The sequence below is a fragment of the Rana temporaria genome, chromosome 5 (genome assembly GCF_905171775.1).
Source record: "Rana temporaria chromosome 5, aRanTem1.1, whole genome shotgun sequence".
Classification (NCBI taxonomy): Eukaryota; Metazoa; Chordata; class Amphibia; order Anura; family Ranidae; genus Rana; species Rana temporaria.
The window spans coordinates 116,239,320-116,263,846 of record NC_053493.1 but is presented as its reverse complement, the minus strand read 5'-3'; the positions used below and the strand labels follow the sequence as shown (position 1 = coordinate 116,263,846).

Below are 24,527 nucleotides of genomic sequence, written 5' to 3'. Positions count from 1 at the left end.
TAGACTGCCCTAGATGGATGCCTACATGTAATGCTGAGCCGCCATAATTGAAAGAACTAAAATCCAATGTATGAAAAGTATGGGCCAGGGACAGAAAGGTTTGATGATTCTGGAGGTCCTCTAGCCAGGAAACCAGGTGGTTCAAATAAACTTGCTGCAGTACCTAAAAAGAAACTCACAGGGCCAGATTTAGGAACGTTTTACGCCGGCGTATCTATTGATACGCCGCGTAAGTTAAAAGATGCGCCGTCGTATCTATGCGCGGTATTCTTAAAACAAGTTACGCCTGAATTTTGGCTTAATACGACCGATGTATGTCTCCTACGCCGTCGTATCTTAGGTGCATATTTACGCTGGCCGCTAGAGGCGCTTACGTTGATTTACGCATCGAATATGCAAATGAGCAAGATACGCTGATTCACAAATGTACTTGCGCCCGGCGCATTACTATACGCTGTTTACGTAAGGCATACGACCGGTGTAACTTTACCCCTCATAAAGCAGGGGTAAGTCATGTTAACGTATGGACGTCGGAACACCCGTCGAAATGTACGTAGTTTACGTAAGTCGTACGTGAATAGGGCTGTGCGTAAGTTACGTTTACGTCGTAGGCAGTGTTCGACGTATCTTAGGCATTCTAGCCAATGTGATTTTGAGCATGCGCACTGGTATACGTCCATGGACGGCGCATGCGCCGTTCGTTCGGCCCCTAATTTGCATGGGGTCACGGCTCATTGTAATACAACACGCCCACTGCCTTGATAATTTGAATTAGGCGCGCTTACGCCGGCCCATTTACGCTACGCCGCCGTAACTTAGGGCGCAAGTTCTTTCTGAATACGGTACTCGCCTCTCTAAGTTACGGCGGCGTAGCGCATATGAGATGCGCTACGCCCGCCTAAAAATACGCCAGTCTTTCTGAATCTGGCCCATTGTGTTCAGTGAAATCAGAGTAAGCTATTTCAGCAGAGGAGAGGAGCATGTACAACAGCACAAGACTGAAGGTGAGGCTAGAGTCCAGCTTTAAGCATGTACATTGCTTTGACCAATTGGTAAGGATAAGGATAAAGTAGATATGGGTATATGGGACGGTCAGATGGTGGTGAAGTTACCAAAGATATACATACAGCAGTATGGTAAATTAGATTAGCAAAACCATGCAAAAAAAAAATGAATATGGGACAATGAAAAAACAGTGCATGTACTGCAGCTGCGGCTGGTGCTCCAAATTTTTTTTTGGGGGGGGGGGGGGGGGCGCAAACGAAAAAAAAAAAATTGAAGCCTCACTGTGCCCATCAAATGCAGCCACTGTGCCATTAATTGTGACCACTGTGCCATGCCATTAAACGCAGCCACTGTGCCATGCCATCAAACGCAGCCACTGTGCCATCAATTTTCACCACTGTGCCATGCCATCAAACGCAGCCACTGTGCCATCAATTGTCACCACTGTGCCATGCCATCAAACACAGCCACTGTGCCATCAATTTGCACCACTGTGCCATGCCATCAAATGCAGTCACTATGCCATCAATTTGCACCACTGTGCCATGCCATCAAACGCAGTCACTGTGCCATGCCATCAAATGCAGTCACTGTGCCATGCCATCAAACACAGCCACTGTGCCATCAATTGTCACCACTGTGCCATGCCATCAAACGCAGCCACTATGCCATTAATTGTCACCACTGTGCCATGCCATCAAACGCAGCCACTGTGCCATCAATTATCACCACTGTGCCATGCCATCAAATGCAGTCACTATGCCATCAATTCGCACCACTGTGCCATGCCATCAAACGCAGTCACTGTGCCATGCCATCAAACGCAGTCACTGTGCCATGCCATCAAACGCAGTCACTTTGCCATGCCATCAAACGCAGCCACTGTGCCATGCCATCAAACACAGCCACTGTGCCATCAATTGTCACCACTGTGCCATGCCATCAAACGCAGCCACTGTGCCCTTTAATTGTCGCCACTGTGCCAATTGTCACCACTGTGCCCTTTAATTGTCGCCACTGTGCCCATTGTTGCCACTGTGCATGTCACTGTGCCCTTTAATTGTTGCCACTGTGCCCATTGTCACCACTGTGCCCTTTGTCACCACTGTGCCCATTGATGCCACTGTGCCCTTTGTCACCACTGTGCCCATTGATGCCACTGTGCCCTTTGTCATCACTGTGCCCATTGATGCCACTGTTCCCTTTGTTGCCTCTGTGCCAATTGTCGCCGCTGTGCCCTGTAAAATGCACTTATCTTACTCCTTCCACGTCCCTCCCTCTATGTCTCCTCCCGCCTTGGTGACGCTTCAGCCAATCAGGTTACCGATAACCAGAATCGGGAAACCTGATTGGCTGAGACGGCCGGCAGTCTTATCCAAGGAACGCACCCCCGTACGTCCCGAGGATAAGACATCCAGGAGCCGAGGGCTGTACTCGGAAAGCCTATCAGAGCCGCTGGCTCTGATAGGCACTTCCGCACAGCCAACCAGCTGCCGTTATTCAGGTGGCCGCGGCTCAAGTTCCAGCCATCTCTGAATAGACCAGCGGCAGATGGCAACAATAACATACATTCATGCTCCAGCGCCCTCTGGACGAACCGCCACTGATGTACTATAACTAATAGAGTCCATACATCGCAGGGGTAGACCTAGTGATTAGGATCCCAATGAAAGTCACTATGTTGGCAGCCAGCTGTTAGAGTAGAAGACAGCTATGGGTTCAAAAGAAAAAGAGAAAGAAGCAGCGCCATTCTAAGTGTAGTATTAAAAACAAGTGGATTTATTGGAGGTAATAAAAACAAGCAGGTTCATGTGAGTGTATTACCTCCAATAAACCTGCTTGTTTTTAATACTATATTCAAGTTGGAGCCGCTTCTTTCTCCTTTTTGTAAGGATAAGGATGACCTCACAGGAGAATCATTTGTCATATGAATTGTTAATAATATTATTGTTATTATTACTATTTTTATTATTATAGCGTATGAATGTTTCTGGGGCAGGTATACCACAATTTCATCTTTTTCCAGTTATTATTATGTATTTGAATATTTGTTCATATTATTAAATTGCATTTTAAAAAAATGCTTTCTTTTCATTTGTGTTTACTTTCAGGGAAGAAAGGGGGATAAAGGTCAAAGTGAACAATCGGTATGTACTATTTCATAGATACTACGTTGTTTAAATAGTTTTTTTTTACTGTATATTACATTGCAATACACTGTCAGGGTTAGGCAGCCTTCCAGAGGTTGAGATCTATCTGAACAACATGAAGGAAAGCAAAGATCCTTGTGAATTACAGGTAGGGTGTAGTAGCGCTTGCTAAATAAAACTAATGAATAAAATGACAACCCAAAAAGTATAAAATGTAAAACCGTCAATCCACCACCGACTGAAGGTCTAAAAGTGTTCCACTCAAATTAATATCCAAAATAGATCAAGAAAGTAAATTCATGTAGGAGTATCCAAAAGTGTCTGTAGGTATATAATATTATAATAAAATATGTTCCACTTAAAGTCAAACCCGCCCAGCATCAATCAATTGATGAAGAGGGTAAAGAGAGTGAAATATTAATAATAAAAAACTGATTGGGTAGACAAAACGTGCCACCAAAAGCATCGTGCTACCAAAAAAAATCCATAAATATAATGAGGAATAAAATATATAACGTTGACCAAATTTTCAAGTGTGGATAAAAGTTCCTAAAGTGATATTACATCAATATGAAGTGCAATGTGCAAAAAGATATAATAATAATATTCAGTGCAAAGAGTACTGAAATCCAGTGAAAAATCTAATAAATAGAATATCAATTCATGCATCAGTGAAAAACAAATAAAGTCCAAACAAATATTTTGCAGTGAAAAAATAACAGTGAAAAAAGTGAGTCCCATACAGTAAATCCCTCAAGGGATTAAAATCAAATATACTGTCAGAGAAATAAAAAACATGCCAAAAGTGACAAGTGCACAATTGTGCAAAATACAACGAAATCCAAAGTTCAAAATATATTTCTTTAAAACTTCAATCGCTGATTTCCAAAGTGTATTGTGTGCTCCACCAACAATCGATGATTCAGTGCATCAAAATAAACATGCACACGTGCTTGAGAGGAAGATAATAGATGCCACTCGTCTCTCAGTGCAAATGTGAGATAAGCGTTTCCACCAGCCCCTTACCTTAGTAAGGCTTTGAAAAAGCCTAATGTAGTGCTGTTAAGGATGGGATATACCTCACACAGTCAGCTTGCTGTTCCAAATCCCGCACCTGAACGCTCAAACATCCACAGCGCTGGCACTCAAATAAAGAAACAGGAAGGCTCCCATAGCATAAAACCTTTTACAATTTATTCGTATCAAACAAAGAATTCACTCACAGACATAGATGAGTCATCAGCATGTGTAGTAAAAGAGTGTCTCCGCTCTGCGGCCGCGAGCGGATGACGTCACCAACAGCTCTCCGAATTCCTCACGCGTATCGTGACTGACAGCACGTCACTTACTCATAGGATGGAGAGCGGCTGGTGCGAGGGTGACTTATATAGTGCCGTGGCGGCCAGTAGTTAACAAATGGACTAAACATTTGAATAGGCAACGCTAATAATAAGGGTTATGAAGACAATAACTTAATAGTTCATATTTGTAAACATATAATGTCAGGTAAAAATAAATTAAAAAGCGGAATGTGCTCCCTCCAGTGGTCAAAAGGGCACAATGCAAAAGGTTACTTGGAATCGGTGTAACTCTAACCCCCTGCTGGATGGCTAAGGGAATAGGTAAAAAGAAAAATTGTCAAAATCGGGATAGCTGGATGGCAAAGCAGGAATACTGGTCCAAAGTGTTTTCATAACACTGGGATAATACCCACATGTGGGAAGAAGATCATAAAGGGTGGGAACCAAGGATAATTAAAGTAAAGTGATAATACCTGATCACTTTAACAAGAGATACAAATGAGTATCCATAAAGGTATTAAAAATAGTGTATCCACATTAACTTGTGGGTAGGGATAAATGACCTTAAAAATAACTAAAATCACTAAAAGCAATAATATTGTCATAAAAACACTAAAATAGGTCATAATAAAAAGGAGAAGGATAAAACACTAAAAATTAGATATAAAACAATTAAGATCAAACTCAATGTTATGCCCATGCGGTGTTAAAGTACATAATTCATGTATCCAACGGGATTCCGCCTGACTAATTTTTTGTACTTTGTTATCTCCTCTCCAATGGGGTTTATATTTCTCTATGCCCCATACCTTTAATGAGGAGGGGTCTTTATTATGATAACGCTCATAGTGGCGGGACAAGCTGTGTTTTGGGAACGCATTTATAATGTTTTGTGTGTGTTCACGTAATCTCATCCAAAGTTTTCTTTTTGTTCTGCCGACATATTGGATTTTACATGGACATTCTAGGAGGTACACGACCCCTTCAGTATCGCAGGAAATAAACTCTTTAATTTTATATTCTTTTCCTGTGACACTGGATTTAAAGTTTTCCTTTTTCTTTTTGCTCTCTTTTGTATGTTTACATGTAAAGCATCTTTTGCATGGGTAATATCCTTTCTCATTGAAGAAAGAAAAACTTTTTTTCTCAGGTGGGTCGAGAACATTTTTAGCAATTATGTCTCTTAAAGTGGGTGCCCTCCTGTATGTAAACATAGGTTTTTCTGGCAATATTGATGATAAATGACGATCGGCTTTTACAATATGCCAATATTTCTTGCAGATTGCTTCTATTTGCTTATGCTGTACACTGTAATCCATTATTAGTGGTACTTTGTCGGCAAAGGAATTAATTCTAGTAGAGTCCTGGATAAGCCTATCTCTATCTAATGCAACCACATCTTTAATTTTTTTCTCAATAAAATCTTGTTTGTAGCCTTTTTCAACAAATCTCTTGCCGACAAAGTCAGCCTGTTCCAGAAATGCGTCAGTCTTTGTGCAATTTCTCCTTAGTCTTAGGAACTGGCCCTTAGGGATATTTTCCAGCCAGGGAGTGTGATGACAGCTATCTACAGGAAGGTAGCTATTTCTGTCTACCGTTTTAAAATGTGTTTTTGTTACCAGCTTACACTCTTCTTTGGTGATCTCCAAGTCCAGAAAGCTGATTTTCTCATCACTAATCTCCCATGATAGTTTAATATTTTTTTCATTAAAATTCAAATAAAAACCAAAGTCTATAAGGCTCTCCCTATCTCCTGACCAAATAATTAAAATATCATCAATAAAACGTCTATATAAAAGTAACTGTGGTGGTTTTCTGTTATATAAAACTTCTGCTTCCCATTCGGCCATGTACAAATTTGCCACACTAGGGGCATACTTAGCGCCCATCGCAATCCCACATATTTGTTTGAAGTAATCATTATCATACCAGAAGTAATTGTGGTCTAAACTGTATTCTAAACAATTAGAGATAAAGTTCTTTTGTGGGGTTTTGAGATCACTCAGATTATTCATGGCCCAATTGGTGGCTTGAATCGCTTCTTTATGGTTTATGATCGTGTAGAGTGATGATACATCTGCTGTGGCCATGTATATAGAACTCCCATCAAGTACAATAGTATCCAACAACTGGATCAGATGTTTTGTATCTCTGAGGTAGGCTTCAGTTTTCTTCACTATAGGTTGCAGAAACCAATCTATGTACTCTCCTATTCTCGCACCTACGGAATTTATGCCATTGACTATTGGTCTTCCTGGTGGATCCTCTCTTGATTTGTGGATTTTTGGGAGTGTATACAGTACTGGTATCTTGCATCCCACTGGTTGTAGGTATTTTGCTTCCTTTTTGTTTAGCAATTCTTTCTTCCTTCCTTTCTTGATAAGTCTTGCTAGATCATCTTTATAGCGTACTATTGGGTTCCCGGGTAATTTTAAATAGGTAGTTTTGTCACTCAATTGGCGCTCGATTTCCTTCTTGTAGGCCACTTTAGATTGAATGACAATAGCCCCCCCCTTATCAGCTTGTCTCACCACCACATCATTCCTTTCTTCCAGTTTCCGTATCCCACTTTTGATGTCTCCTGGATCAGATATTTTCTTAATCTTCAAATCATGTAAATCTTTCAGTACCATTCGCCTGAATGCTTCAATGTGTCCGTCGTTACTGATTGGTGGATTGAATACAGATTTGTTCCTTAGATTACTGAACACAACATCATTGTTTTCAGTAGTGATTCTTGTTACACCTTCTCCTGGTCTGTTCATTATGTATTTTTTAATGTGGAGATTTCTGGCAAATTTGTTAATATCCACATACGCATCAAATTTATTAAAGTTTTTCTTAGGGGCATATTTCAGGCCCTTATCCAAAACCTTAAGTTCTTCTTTGGTGAGTTCTATTCCGCTAATATTAATGACTCCTTCCCCTATCAATCTCTTCTTCTTCTGTTTTTTTGTTCCCGCTCTGCATCCTCTCCTCGGTTTCCGTGATTTCCAGATTGATTTCCTTGGGTCCTTGCAGGTGTTCTTCTCGGCTTTTCTTCCTTGTCCCGACTCCTCCGAAACTCTTTGTTCCTGTGTTCTCCTTTCCTCATTTCTCCTGGTCTCGGTCCCGGGCTCCAATACCTCTGTCTCTGCACCCCATTCTCCCGATGACGCCTTGGGGATTCTTGGCGTCTCGGCTCTAAAAAACGTCTAGGAGATGCGTTTCTATTTTCTCTACCATAGGAAAAATGACGATTCGGTGTTCTCCTATTTTCAAAAACTCTCGGGGTTCTTCCCCCTCCACCATCATCTCTTCTTAGATGGTCATAATAATTGTATACAGGTAAATTGTATATATGATCATAAACCCTTCTTTCTTCCTGTGGATAATAGTTTCCTTCACGTCTTAGGTTTTCATAATGAATATTATCCTGATAAGCTTGATTTCTCCACGGTGGTGTTCGTGATCTCCCCCTATTAGGTATTTGTTGGAAGGGTCTAGGGGCATTATAGGTATTTTGGTTATTCCGGTTGTTTTTCCAGAAGGGTTTCCAACCATTATTATTCCCATTTTTTCTGGGTTTATGATTTGGGGTGTTTGTTCCATTGTTCAACTCCATTGTATTGACATTCTGATTGCTTTCTTTTCCATTGGCTATAGTATCTCTTGCATCTTGTTCAGGTGAGCTCCTATTAGAAGAAGTCCCAGGCTCTTCTAGTTTGTTCTGCCATTTATAGACTAGATCATCCTCATAGTCTTTCATATCCCTTTGATATTTTCTTTTTTTCCTAGCTACTGTTTCCTTGTCTTTTTGTTCCATGTCCCGCTGTAATTGGTTAGACAGGGCTATAAATTCAGGTAGTTCCTTACTACTTTCCAGATTGTTTTTTAGTTCAGTGATAGTGCGATCAAGTGTTCTAATTTTGCGTTGTTTTCTTTTTATCAAAAAAGCTAAAAGTTCTAGGCCTTTATCATTAAAGAACTGAAACCACTCTTCCGTGGACTCTTTATCTATTAGACCATCATTGATGGGTACATCCCACCTTAATCTCCTTGGGATTAATCTATCCTTTATGTATTTCTCATGGGTTGCGATGTCCCACCAAGCATTAATTTTCTTCTCCATTAGATGGCCCATCTTTCTGAAACAATTTCCAATATTCCCTGTTGGGTTCTCTTCAGGTTTCTCAAATATATTTTCCATATCTAATTCCCTATTCTCAAGAAACCCAAATACCTCCATGATATGCTGCACAAGTAATGTAGATCTAATAACAGGTATGAAAATGGGGGGGAACTAATGCGCAAATCAACCTAACCAAGGTAAAGAATAAACTAAAAATAAATACCATAAATAACAACTAATAACGCAGCTGCCACTACTAAAAATGCTCACGCACTCAAGATAAATGAATTACAGGTAGGGTGTAGTAGCGCTTGCTAAATAAAACTAATGAATAAAATGACAACCCAAAAAGTATAAAATGTAAAACCGTCAATCCACCACCGACTGAAGGTCTAAAAGTGTTCCACTCAAATTAATATCCAAAATAGATCAAGAAAGTAAATTCATGTAGGAGTATCCAAAAGTGTCTGTAGGTATATAATATTATAATAAAATATGTTCCACTTAAAGTCAAACCCGCCCAGCATCAATCAATTGATGAAGAGGGTAAAGAGAGTGAAATATTAATAATAAAAAACTGATTGGGTAGACAAAACGTGCCACCAAAAGCATCGTGCTACCAAAAAAAATCCATAAATATAATGAGGAATAAAATATATAACGTTGACCAAATTTTCAAGTGTGGATAAAAGTTCCTAAAGTGATATTACATCAATATGAAGTGCAATGTGCAAAAAGATATAATAATAATATTCAGTGCAAAGAGTACTGAAATCCAGTGAAAAATCTAATAAATAGAATATCAATTCATGCATCAGTGAAAAACAAATAAAGTCCAAACAAATATTTTGCAGTGAAAAAATAACAGTGAAAAAAGTGAGTCCCATACAGTAAATCCCTCAAGGGATTAAAATCAAATATACTGTCAGAGAAATAAAAAACATGCCAAAAGTGACAAGTGCACAATTGTGCAAAATACAACGAAATCCAAAGTTCAAAATATATTTCTTTAAAACTTCAATCGCTGATTTCCAAAGTGTATTGTGTGCTCCACCAACAATCGATGATTCAGTGCATCAAAATAAACATGCACACGTGCTTGAGAGGAAGATAATAGATGCCACTCGTCTCTCAGTGCAAATGTGAGATAAGCGTTTCCACCAGCCCCTTACCTTAGTAAGGCTTTGAAAAAGCCTAATGTAGTGCTGTTAAGGATGGGATATACCTCACACAGTCAGCTTGCTGTTCCAAATCCCGCACCTGAACGCTCAAACATCCACAGCGCTGGCACTCAAATAAAGAAACAGGAAGGCTCCCATAGCATAAAACCTTTTACAATTTATTCGTATCAAACAAAGAATTCACTCACAGACATAGATGAGTCATCAGCATGTGTAGTAAAAGAGTGTCTCCGCTCTGCGGCCGCGAGCGGATGACGTCACCAACAGCTCTCCGAATTCCTCACGCGTATCGTGACTGACAGCACGTCACTTACTCATAGGATGGAGAGCGGCTGGTGCGAGGGTGACTTATATAGTGCCGTGGCGGCCAGTAGTTAACAAATGGACTAAACATTTGAATAGGCAACGCTAATAATAAGGGTTATGAAGACAATAACTTAATAGTTCATATTTGTAAACATATAATGTCAGGTAAAAATAAATTAAAAAGCGGAATGTGCTCCCTCCAGTGGTCAAAAGGGCACAATGCAAAAGGTTACTTGGAATCGGTGTAACTCTAACCCCCTGCTGGATGGCTAAGGGAATAGGTAAAAAGAAAAATTGTCAAAATCGGGATAGCTGGATGGCAAAGCAGGAATACTGGTCCAAAGTGTTTTCATAACACTGGGATAATACCCACATGTGGGAAGAAGATCATAAAGGGTGGGAACCAAGGATAATTAAAGTAAAGTGATAATACCTGATCACTTTAACAAGAGATACAAATGAGTATCCATAAAGGTATTAAAAATAGTGTATCCACATTAACTTGTGGGTAGGGATAAATGACCTTAAAAATAACTAAAATCACTAAAAGCAATAATATTGTCATAAAAACACTAAAATAGGTCATAATAAAAAGGAGAAGGATAAAACACTAAAAATTAGATATAAAACAATTAAGATCAAACTCAATGTTATGCCCATGCGGTGTTAAAGTACATAATTCATGTATCCAACGGGATTCCGCCTGACTAATTTTTTGTACTTTGTTATCTCCTCTCCAATGGGGTTTATATTTCTCTATGCCCCATACCTTTAATGAGGAGGGGTCTTTATTATGATAACGCTCATAGTGGCGGGACAAGCTGTGTTTTGGGAACGCATTTATAATGTTTTGTGTGTGTTCACGTAATCTCATCCAAAGTTTTCTTTTTGTTCTGCCGACATATTGGATTTTACATGGACATTCTAGGAGGTACACGACCCCTTCAGTATCGCAGGAAATAAACTCTTTAATTTTATATTCTTTTCCTGTGACACTGGATTTAAAGTTTTCCTTTTTCTTTTTGCTCTCTTTTGTATGTTTACATGTAAAGCATCTTTTGCATGGGTAATATCCTTTCTCATTGAAGAAAGAAAAACTTTTTTTCTCAGGTGGGTCGAGAACATTTTTAGCAATTATGTCTCTTAAAGTGGGTGCCCTCCTGTATGTAAACATAGGTTTTTCTGGCAATATTGATGATAAATGACGATCGGCTTTTACAATATGCCAATATTTCTTGCAGATTGCTTCTATTTGCTTATGCTGTACACTGTAATCCATTATTAGTGGTACTTTGTCGGCAAAGGAATTAATTCTAGTAGAGTCCTGGATAAGCCTATCTCTATCTAATGCAACCACATCTTTAATTTTTTTCTCAATAAAATCTTGTTTGTAGCCTTTTTCAACAAATCTCTTGCCGACAAAGTCAGCCTGTTCCAGAAATGCGTCAGTCTTTGTGCAATTTCTCCTTAGTCTTAGGAACTGGCCCTTAGGGATATTTTCCAGCCAGGGAGTGTGATGACAGCTATCTACAGGAAGGTAGCTATTTCTGTCTACCGTTTTAAAATGTGTTTTTGTTACCAGCTTACACTCTTCTTTGGTGATCTCCAAGTCCAGAAAGATAAGATTAAAGAGTTTATTTCCTGCGATACTGAAGGGGTCGTGTACCTCCTAGAATGTCCATGTAAAATCCAATATGTCGGCAGAACAAAAAGAAAACTTTGGATGAGATTACGTGAACACACACAAAACATTATAAATGCGTTCCCAAAACACAGCTTGTCCCGCCACTATGAGCGTTATCATAATAAAGACCCCTCCTCATTAAAGGTATGGGGCATAGAGAAATATAAACCCCATTGGAGAGGAGATAACAAAGTACAAAAAATTAGTCAGGCGGAATCCCGTTGGATACATGAATTATGTACTTTAACACCGCATGGGCATAACATTGAGTTTGATCTTAATTGTTTTATATCTAATTTTTAGTGTTTTATCCTTCTCCTTTTTATTATGACCTATTTTAGTGTTTTTATGACAATATTATTGCTTTTAGTGATTTTAGTTATTTTTAAGGTCATTTATCCCTACCCACAAGTTAATGTGGATACACTATTTTTAATACCTTTATGGATACTCATTTGTATCTCTTGTTAAAGTGATCAGGTATTATCACTTTACTTTAATTATCCTTGGTTCCCACCCTTTATGATCTTCTTCCCACATGTGGGTATTATCCCAGTGTTATGAAAACACTTTGGACCAGTATTCCTGCTTTGCCATCCAGCTATCCCGATTTTGACAATTTTTCTTTTTACCTATTCCCTTAGCCATCCAGCAGGGGGTTAGAGTTACACCGATTCCAAGTAACCTTTTGCATTGTGCCCTTTTGACCACTGGAGGGAGCACATTCCGCTTTTTAATTTATTTTTACCTGACATTATATGTTTACAAATATGAACTATTAAGTTATTGTCTTCATAACCCTTATTATTAGCGTTGCCTATTCAAATGTTTAGTCCATTTGTTAACTACTGGCCGCCACGGCACTATATAAGTCACCCTCGCACCAGCCGCTCTCCATCCTATGAGTAAGTGACGTGCTGTCAGTCACGATACGCGTGAGGAATTCGGAGAGCTGTTGGTGACGTCATCCGCTCGCGGCCGCAGAGCGGAGACACTCTTTTACTACACATGCTGATGACTCATCTATGTCTGTGAGTGAATTCTTTGTTTGATACGAATAAATTGTAAAAGGTTTTATGCTATGGGAGCCTTCCTGTTTCTTTATTTGAGTGCCAGCGCTGTGGATGTTTGAGCGTTCAGGTGCGGGATTTGGAACAGCAAGCTGACTGTGTGAGGTATATCCCATCCTTAACAGCACTACATTAGGCTTTTTCAAAGCCTTACTAAGGTAAGGGGCTGGTGGAAACGCTTATCTCACATTTGCACTGAGAGACGAGTGGCATCTATTATCTTCCTCTCAAGCACGTGTGCATGTTTATTTTGATGCACTGAATCATCGATTGTTGGTGGAGCACACAATACACTTTGGAAATCAGCGATTGAAGTTTTAAAGAAATATATTTTGAACTTTGGATTTCGTTGTATTTTGCACAATTGTGCACTTGTCACTTTTGGCATGTTTTTTATTTCTCTGACAGTATATTTGATTTTAATCCCTTGAGGGATTTACTGTATGGGACTCACTTTTTTCACTGTTATTTTTTCACTGCAAAATATTTGTTTGGACTTTATTTGTTTTTCACTGATGCATGAATTGATATTCTATTTATTAGATTTTTCACTGGATTTCAGTACTCTTTGCACTGAATATTATTATTATATCTTTTTGCACATTGCACTTCATATTGATGTAATATCACTTTAGGAACTTTTATCCACACTTGAAAATTTGGTCAACGTTATATATTTTATTCCTCATTATATTTATGGATTTTTTTTGGTAGCACGATGCTTTTGGTGGCACGTTTTGTCTACCCAATCAGTTTTTTATTATTAATATTTCACTCTCTTTACCCTCTTCATCAATTGATTGATGCTGGGCGGGTTTGACTTTAAGTGGAACATATTTTATTATAATATTATATACCTACAGACACTTTTGGATACTCCTACATGAATTTACTTTCTTGATCTATTTTGGATATTAATTTGAGTGGAACACTTTTAGACCTTCAGTCGGTGGTGGATTGACGGTTTTACATTTTATACTTTTTGGGTTGTCATTTTATTCATTAGTTTTATTTAGCAAGCGCTACTACACCCTACCTGTAATTCATTTATCTTGAGTGCGTGAGCATTTTTAGTAGTGGCAGCTGCGTTATTAGTTGTTATTTATGGTATTTATTTTTAGTTTATTCTTTACCTTGGTTAGGTTGATTTGCGCATTAGTTCCCCCCCATTTTCATACCTGTTATTAGATCTACATTACTTGTGCAGCATATCATGGAGGTATTTGGGTTTCTTGAGAATAGGGAATTAGATATGGAAAATATATTTGAGAAACCTGAAGAGAACCCAACAGGGAATATTGGAAATTGTTTCAGAAAGATGGGCCATCTAATGGAGAAGAAAATTAATGCTTGGTGGGACATCGCAACCCATGAGAAATACATAAAGGATAGATTAATCCCAAGGAGATTAAGGTGGGATGTACCCATCAATGATGGTCTAATAGATAAAGAGTCCACGGAAGAGTGGTTTCAGTTCTTTAATGATAAAGGCCTAGAACTTTTAGCTTTTTTGATAAAAAGAAAACAACGCAAAATTAGAACACTTGATCGCACTATCACTGAACTAAAAAACAATCTGGAAAGTAGTAAGGAACTACCTGAATTTATAGCCCTGTCTAACCAATTACAGCGGGACATGGAACAAAAAGACAAGGAAACAGTAGCTAGGAAAAAAAGAAAATATCAAAGGGATATGAAAGACTATGAGGATGATCTAGTCTATAAATGGCAGAACAAACTAGAAGAGCCTGGGACTTCTTCTAATAGGAGCTCACCTGAACAAGATGCAAGAGATACTATAGCCAATGGAAAAGAAAGCAATCAGAATGTCAATACAATGGAGTTGAACAATGGAACAAACACCCCAAATCATAAACCCAGAAAAAATGGGAATAATAATGGTTGGAAACCCTTCTGGAAAAACAACCGGAATAACCAAAATACCTATAATGCCCCTAGACCCTTCCAACAAATACCTAATAGGGGGAGATCACGAACACCACCGTGGAGAAATCAAGCTTATCAGGATAATATTCATTATGAAAACCTAAGACGTGAAGGAAACTATTATCCACAGGAAGAAAGAAGGGTTTATGATCATATATACAATTTACCTGTATACAATTATTATGACCATCTAAGAAGAGATGATGGTGGAGGGGGAAGAACCCCGAGAGTTTTTGAAAATAGGAGAACACCGAATCGTCATTTTTCCTATGGTAGAGAAAATAGAAACGCATCTCCTAGACGTTTTTTAGAGCCGAGACGCCAAGAATCCCCAAGGCGTCATCGGGAGAATGGGGTGCAGAGACAGAGGTATTGGAGCCCGGGACCGAGACCAGGAGAAATGAGGAAAGGAGAACACAGGAACAAAGAGTTTCGGAGGAGTCGGGACAAGGAAGAAAAGCCGAGAAGAACACCTGCAAGGACCCAAGGAAATCAATCTGGAAATCACGGAAACCGAGGAGAGGATGCAGAGCGGGAACAAAAAAACAGAAGAAGAAGAGATTGATAGGGGAAGGAGTCATTAATATTAGCGGAATAGAACTCACCAAAGAAGAACTTAAGGTTTTGGATAAGGGCCTGAAATATGCCCCTAAGAAAAACTTTAATAAATTTGATGCGTATGTGGATATTAACAAATTTGCCAGAAATCTCCACATTAAAAAATACATAATGAACAGACCAGGAGAAGGTGTAACAAGAATCACTACTGAAAACAATGATGTTGTGTTCAGTAATCTAAGGAACAAATCTGTATTCAATCCACCAATCAGTAACGACGGACACATTGAAGCATTCAGGCGAATGGTACTGAAAGATTTACATGATTTTAAGATTAAGAAAATATCTGATCCAGGAGACATCAAAAGTGGGATACGGAAACTGGAAGAAAGGAATGATGTGGTGGTGAGACAAGCTGATAAGGGGGGGGCTATTGTCATTCAATCTAAAGTGGCCTACAAGAAGGAAATCGAGCGCCAATTGAGTGACAAAACTACCTATTTAAAATTACCCGGGAACCCAATAGTACGCTATAAAGATGATCTAGCAAGACTTATCAAGAAAGGAAGGAAGAAAGAATTGCTAAACAAAAAGGAAGCAAAATACCTACAACCAGTGGGATGCAAGATACCAGTACTGTATACACTCCCAAAAATCCACAAATCAAGAGAGGATCCACCAGGAAGACCAATAGTCAATGGCATAAATTCCGTAGGTGCGAGAATAGGAGAGTACATAGATTGGTTTCTGCAACCTATAGTGAAGAAAACTGAAGCCTACCTCAGAGATACAAAACATCTGATCCAGTTGTTGGATACTATTGTACTTGATGGGAGTTCTATATACATGGCCACAGCAGATGTATCATCACTCTACACGATCATAAACCATAAAGAAGCGATTCAAGCCACCAATTGGGCCATGAATAATCTGAGTGATCTCAAAACCCCACAAAAGAACTTTATCTCTAATTGTTTAGAATACAGTTTAGACCACAATTACTTCTGGTATGATAATGATTACTTCAAACAAATATGTGGGATTGCGATGGGCGCTAAGTATGCCCCTAGTGTGGCAAATTTGTACATGGCCGAATGGGAAGCAGAAGTTTTATATAACAGAAAACCACCACAGTTACTTTTATATAGACGTTTTATTGATGATATTTTAATTATTTGGTCAGGAGATAGGGAGAGCCTTATAGACTTTGGTTTTTATTTGAATTTTAATGAAAAAAATATTAAACTATCATGGGAGATTAGTGATGAGAAAATCAGCTTTCTGGACTTGGAGATCACCAAAGAAGAGTGTAAGCTGGTAACAAAAACACATTTTAAAACGGTAGACAGAAATAGCTACCTTCCTGTAGATAGCTGTCATCACACTCCCTGGCTGGAAAATATCCCTAAGGGCCAGTTCCTAAGACTAAGGAGAAATTGCACAAAGACTGACGCATTTCTGGAACAGGCTGACTTTGTCGGCAAGAGATTTGTTGAAAAAGGCTACAAACAAGATTTTATTGAGAAAAAAATTAAAGATGTGGTTGCATTAGATAGAGATAGGCTTATCCAGGACTCTACTAGAATTAATTCCTTTGCCGACAAAGTACCACTAATAATGGATTACAGTGTACAGCATAAGCAAATAGAAGCAATCTGCAAGAAATATTGGCATATTGTAAAAGCCGATCGTCATTTATCATCAATATTGCCAGAAAAACCTATGTTTACATACAGGAGGGCACCCACTTTAAGAGACATAATTGCTAAAAATGTTCTCGACCCACCTGAGAAAAAAAGTTTTTCTTTCTTCAATGAGAAAGGATATTACCCATGCAAAAGATGCTTTACATGTAAACATACAAAAGAGAGCAAAAAGAAAAAGGAAAACTTTAAATCCAGTGTCACAGGAAAAGAATATAAAATTAAAGAGTTTATTTCCTGCGATACTGAAGGGGTCGTGTACCTCCTAGAATGTCCATGTAAAATCCAATATGTCGGCAGAACAAAAAGAAAACTTTGGATGAGATTACGTGAACACACACAAAACATTATAAATGCGTTCCCAAAACACAGCTTGTCCCGCCACTATGAGCGTTATCATAATAAAGACCCCTCCTCATTAAAGGTATGGGGCATAGAGAAATATAAACCCCATTGGAGAGGAGATAACAAAGTACAAAAAATTAGTCAGGCGGAATCCCGTTGGATACATGAATTATGTACTTTAACACCGCATGGGCATAACATTGAGTTTGATCTTAATTGTTTTATATCTAATTTTTAGTGTTTTATCCTTCTCCTTTTTATTATGACCTATTTTAGTGTTTTTATGACAATATTATTGCTTTTAGTGATTTTAGTTATTTTTAAGGTCATTTATCCCTACCCACAAGTTAATGTGGATACACTATTTTTAATACCTTTATGGATACTCATTTGTATCTCTTGTTAAAGTGATCAGGTATTATCACTTTACTTTAATTATCCTTGGTTCCCACCCTTTATGATCTTCTTCCCACATGTGGGTATTATCCCAGTGTTATGAAAACACTTTGGACCAGTATTCCTGCTTTGCCATCCAGCTATCCCGATTTTGACAATTTTTCTTTTTACCTATTCCCTTAGCCATCCAGCAGGGGGTTAGAGTTACACCGATTCCAAGTAACCTTTTGCATTGTGCCCTTTTGACCACTGGAGGGAGCACATTCCGCTTTTTAATTTATTTTTACCTGACATTATATGTTTACAAATATGAACTATTAAGTTATTGTCTTCATAACCCTTATTATTAGCGTTGCCTATTCAAATGTTTAGTCCATTTGTTAACTACTGGCCGCCACGGCACTATATAAGTCACCCTCGCACCAGCCGCTCTCCATCCTATGAGTAAGTGACGTGCTGTCAGTCACGATACGCGTGAGGAATTCGGAGAGCTGTTGGTGACGTCATCCGCTCGCGGCCGCAGAGCGGAGACACTCTTTTACTACACATGCTGATGACTCATCTATGTCTGTGAGTGAATTCTTTGTTTGATACGAATAAATTGTAAAAGGTTTTATGCTATGGGAGCCTTCCTGTTTCTTTATTTGAGTGCCAGCGCTGTGGATGTTTGAGCGTTCAGGTGCGGGATTTGGAACAGCAAGCTGACTGTGTGAGGTATATCCCATCCTTAACAGCACTACATTAGGCTTTTTCAAAGCCTTACTAAGGTAAGGGGCTGGTGGAAACGCTTATCTCACATTTGCACTGAGAGACGAGTGGCATCTATTATCTTCCTCTCAAGCACGTGTGCATGTTTATTTTGATGCACTGAATCATCGATTGTTGGTGGAGCACACAATACACTTTGGAAATCAGCGATTGAAGTTTTAAAGAAATATATTTTGAACTTTGGATTTCGTTGTATTTTGCACAATTGTGCACTTGTCACTTTTGGCATGTTTTTTATTTCTCTGACAGTATATTTGATTTTAATCCCTTGAGGGATTTACTGTATGGGACTCACTTTTTTCACTGTTATTTTTTCACTGCAAAATATTTGTTTGGACTTTATTTGTTTTTCACTGATGCATGAATTGATATTCTATTTATTAGATTTTTCACTGGATTTCAGTACTCTTTGCACTGAATATTATTATTATATCTTTTTGCACATTGCACTTCATATTGATGTAATATCACTTTAGGAACTTTTATCCACACTTGAAAATTTGGTCAACGTTATATATTTTATTCCTCATTATATTTATGGATTTTTTTTGGTAGCACGATGCTTTTGGTGGCACGTTTTGTCTACCCAATCAGTTTTTTATTATTAATATTTCACTCTCTTTACCCTCTTCATCAATTGATTGATGCTGGGCGGGTTTGACTTTAAGTGGAACATATTTTATTATAATATTATATACCTACAGACACTTTTGGATACTCCTACATGAATTTACTTTCTTGATCTATTTTGGATATTAATTTGAGTGGAACACTTTTAGACCTTCAGTCGGTGGTGGATTGACGGTTTTACATTTTATACTTTTTGGGTTGTCATTTTATTCATTAGTTTTATTTAGCAAGCGCTACTACACCCTACCTGTAATTCATTTATCTTGAGTGCGTGAGCATTTTTAGTAGTGGCAGCTGCGTTATTAGTTGTTATTTATGGTATTTATTTTTAGTTTATTCTTTACCTTGGTTAGGTTGATTTGCGCATTAGTTCCCCCCCATTTTCAAAGATCCTTGTGGAAAAGGGGAGGGGTTTATTAGGTGATGCCCTTTAAAAAAAAAAAAAACTACCAAGCTTCCAATAAAAATACAACATGAAGAACCCATGGTGTCCTCTGCCCCCTTTCCACCAGTGGGGTCCTGTACCCCCCAAGAGTATTCTCTGCTCCCTTCATCTCACCCCCCCCCCCACTGTAGTGCCCCCTACCCCCTATAGTAGTGTCCTCTTCTTACTACAGAGTGTCCTCTGCCTCCCCATTCCACATAGCAGTGTCCTCTGTCTATTTCTCACAACAATCCCCCCCCCCCACTGGAGTGTCCCCTGTCCCTCCTCCATCAGTGTCTCATCTGTCCCCTTCACATCAGCCCCTTCCTACCTCCCAGCGTGTGTACAGCAGACCAGAGATCAGGAGAAAGCATGGTGCTGGATGGAAGCTGCCAGAGGAGCTGTTGGACCGGGAGCTGACGGACTTAACATTTCATAATAACAAGCTGGTGATTGGTTGTTAGGATCACTTAGCAATCAATCACTGAGGCAGCTCCTGCCCTCCATTCAGCACTATGATGCCTTCCGCTCTATGCTCTGCTGAGAACATGATAGAGGCGTAGGCTGGAGGGAAGCATAGCCATGGTCACGATCCATTGTCGGCTCCCCACCGTCGACCGAGATCGATGGCTTGCCAACCCTCGTGTGTAGATTATTATTTATTTTCTGTGTTGGGACACTGGGGCTGATATTTTTTTAGTTAGGGTTAAGGTTACTGTTGCGGTTAGCAGGACGGTTATTGTAAAGAAGGCCCTAGGAACATTTATTCAAGCTAACCTAATCCTTAAATTTAAAAAGCCACATATATTGACACATTAATTTTTTTTTTTACTATGTTGGGGCCATAAGACAAAACAGCTATGTCTGTACCAACAATTCTGGTATGGATTTCATAAAACTGAAATTACCTGGTAAATACTGGAAACAGCCAATTATAGCTAGCTGAACTATATATTAATAAAGTGCTAAATTACACTTGATGCTAGTATAAGCTTGCAATTTTTTACTTGATTTCTGCTAGATTGGGATCAGCGATGGAACAGCTGTACTGTGGGCCAGCAATGTTTTCAATTTATGGGCTTCCTGCCAAGTTAATTGTATCATACATAAAGATCAGTGTACTAAGACATCTGTGTTTTATTTCTGACAAGGGTCTGTGAGACATTTCTACAAGATTTGGAAAGCTGTGTTTGAATATTTAATTGGATCTACACAGCGGTATTCTCAAGATTACAGTTGTCAGATAATATGAAACAATACCTTCAGCTACAGAAGGTACACGTACATATAGTGTTTTATTAGTTGCAGTCACCAAAGGTTCTTTGTGCAAGGCCACTTGTAGGCCCTTCATTTAATTACAGTACTGGCAAAATACATTCACTGCATATCTATTGACAGCTAGATAGAATTGAGCCACGTCTACATGACAGTGGGAGAGGTCCCAGCACCTAACTGACCAATAGCTACAATAAATTGACTATTAGGTTACAAGGGGGCTTTGTGCAGCTACCCTGATCTTAAAAGAAATCTTTACTTTGATCAATACAAAAGATTATAAAAATATATGTAAAGACCTAAAAAGCTAAAATGTACAGTACTTTTTTTTTCATTATTCCCATGGGACCGCCTGGATATTGTGGCAATGGACAGCCATCTATTCTGCCCTTATTATATTCTTCAATCATAACCTGCAACTTATTAGTATAGGCTATATTTTTTCTGAGAAGAATAATACAAAATATATAAATAAGCCATGTTTTTAAAATGTGTTCTATATCTGGTATGAATATGTGGGTGTAAAAATAATTGCTATCACCTCATGCTTTTTCCTGGTATAATACATACATCACAGTACAATACAGACACTGAATGCTGTAAGCAAATAATAATGTCATAGCTTTTAGTACTTTAATTGTTAACATTTGCTTTTTCAAACCAAAAAGTGACCTAATGTGTCAAGCCTCCAGTTTAATGATTGCCATCATTCAGGATCTTGAGGTCCTTTGCAATGTATTTTTATGAAGACAGGTTAGGTCTGTAAATGTTCAGAATATGGCAACCAACCAAGAAACATAAATGCAGGTGCCCTAATAAAACAGAAACCTGTTTCTCAGTTTCAGATTTCAATAGTTCCTACAAGATGTTCTAATGCCTCTGTTAATTTAGGTGTTGGAATTCAAACCTAAATGAGTCCCTCAATGCAATAGGAAGCCCGTATGACGTACAAATTCTAGCATTTATTTTCACAGAGGCCAAACAACCGCAGCCAGAACATGGGGGCAAATCCACAAAAACGTAGCCTAACTTAACTTTTACCATTTAAGTTACACTGGCGGAAAATTTCTACCTAAGTGCCCGATCCACAAAGCACTTACCTAGAAATTTTCGGCCGTGTAACTTAAATGTCTCCGGCGCAAGGCGGTCCTCTTCTGCAGGGGGCGATGACTCCCGCGCCGGCCGTACTGCGCATGCTCGTGACGTCATTTTCCCGACGGGCAGCGCGCGAAATTACGTTACGTCGGGCTTTGTGGATTGCGACGGGACAATAAAGTTGCGTCGGGTAAAAAAAAAGTTACGCGCCGAAAAATAAAATTCAAAATTTAAAAAAAATAGCGGCGATCGAAAAAAAGGTCTGTTTTTACAAGGTGTAACTAGTTTACACTTTGTAAAAGCATTCCTAATTTTACGTATGCAAACGTAAACTTACGCAGAAAAAACAAAGCTGAAAAGCTTTGTGGATCTCCGTAAGTCCTCATTTGCCTACGCAAAGCGGCATTTCAACGCGAAATGCCCCCAGCGGCGGATGCGGTACTGCATCCTAAGATCTGACAGTGTAAGTGTCTTACAGATGTCAGATCTTCTGCCTATCTTTGGAAAACTGCTTCTGAGGATCAGTTCCAAAGATAGGCACAGGGATACGCAGGCTGAACAGCAGTTCCGCCTGCGTATCCCTTTTGAGGATTTGGCCCATGGTATCCACACAGCCAAATATAACACAGGTAAAAAAAAAAATTCTGGTATCTAATAAATTAAAAGATGGCAGCTACACTAATGGCGCGTACACACGACCATTTTTCATGACGAGAAAAATGCAATTTTTTAACTTTGTCATTAAAAACGATCGTGTGTAGCCTCCAGAGCATTTTTCTATGCGTTAAAAATTTAGAACATGCTCTAACTTTTCACGTTGTTTTTCACGTCGTGAAACACCAGTGTAGGCTTTAACGACGGGAAAAAATGTGCATGCTCGGAAGCAAGTTATGAGACGGGAGCGCTTGTTCTGATAAAACTAGCGTTTGTAATGGAGATAGCACATTCGTCACGCTGTAACAGACTGAAAAGCACGAAGACTGAAAAGCGCGAATCGTCTCTCACCAAACTTTTACTAACACAAAATCAGCAAAAGCAGCCCAAAGGGTGGCGCCATCCGAGTGGAACTTCCCCTTTATAGTGCCGTTGTACGTGTTGTACGTCACAGTGCTTTGCTCAAGCATTTTTTCTTCACGATCGTGTGTATGCAAGGCAGGCTTGACAAGAATCACGTTGAGAAAAAGGTTGTTTTTTCCATGACATTAAAAACGGTCGTGTGTACGCGGCTTAAGAGATGCCATGAAAATCATTAGGAAAAACTGGATACCACGTATCTCCCATTACTTACTGAATTAAACATTACTTACATTACATAACCATATAACCCTTGCCCATTTTTGTTATCCATTGGAACATCTTAGATTGGGAAAGTTGTTTAATACCAGGCTATTCCTCTACTACTCCCCCTCCTTTCACCTCTATTTCTACCCCCCTCTGTTTTCTATTTCCAACCCTTTCCATTTTCTCATGGTTATTACAGTACTTCTCTTATTTTCTCTTTCTTTGAAAATGATATTGGCTTACTTGCCCACACACTCTTGAAGTATACATAGATGAATATGCTGCTATAGATGTCTAGTCAGTTGTGCACATGGAAGTTCTTTTTTTTTTAAGATATTACTGAATTGTCTATACTATTTTAAATGCACAATGAATTATCATTATAACTTGACTCTAATATTGTGCTATTTGTCTGCGATGTTACACCCATTACAAACAATTCCTTATTTGGCATTGTTACAATATGTGGCTATACTGTCAATTAAAAATCTTTAATAAAAATGATTGAAACTAAAATAAAAATTAAATCTTGCCTACAAAACAAAAGTAAACACATACCCCTTTTCACTTCTCAGGCCATAGATCTTCAATCCCTTGAAATGCTAAGTTTGTTAAGGAATATCAGCATTAAACACTTTTGCTGTACTGTATTCTGTGATTTCTTCCACTGGGTAACTTCCCACTTGTGTGGTTCCTGCTGTCAGCCCCTATGTCACTCTGGACGTAAAGCCATAGAGAAGGAACCAAAGAGGGCACACTCCTGAAACTGTTGGATGCTGAAGGACCTTCCGCAAGCAAATATTGGTGGTGTGGATGGCAGGGAGGACTTTTTTTTTTACTTAGTGACAGAGAAGCTTTAGGGCCAGATAATCATCCGTGTTTAATGTTAGTTAACATGTGTTATATGTGTGTTGCCAATTAATCTGAATGTTATTCCTAAGCATATTTTCAGCGAAGAAAGCATATCCTTGCTACAGCACACTACAGCTCACAGATGAAAATGCTGGCCCGGATTCTCGTGCGAGTTACGCCGGCGTATCTCCAGATATGCCGTCGTAACTCTGAGTCCGAGCCGTCGTATCTTTGGTTTGAGAATACGGCACTTGCCTGTCAAAGTTGCGGAGGCGTAACGTAAATAGGATACGTTACGCACGCACAAAGATGCGCGCTTCTACTTGAATCCGGGCCGCTTTGTGCATTGTCATATACTATGTTGCCCCAAAGTAGTGAAGGTGCATTAGTGTGTTGAGGCTCCTTAAGGGACAATTCATTATGACTTGGTATCTGAAACAAACCC

General features: G+C 39.0%; 1 protein-coding gene across 1 annotated transcript in view; it reads left to right on the top strand.

The window, feature by feature from the left end:
* Positions 1 to 24,527, top strand: part of COL6A6 (collagen type VI alpha 6 chain) — a 286,317-nt gene that overhangs the window by 227,891 nt on the left and 33,899 nt on the right. The window contains exon 32 of the mRNA XM_040353048.1: positions 3,117 to 3,152. Within this exon, the coding sequence (XP_040208982.1) occupies positions 3,117 to 3,152 (36 nt within the window). The remainder of the gene's footprint in view (positions 1 to 3,116; positions 3,153 to 24,527) is intronic.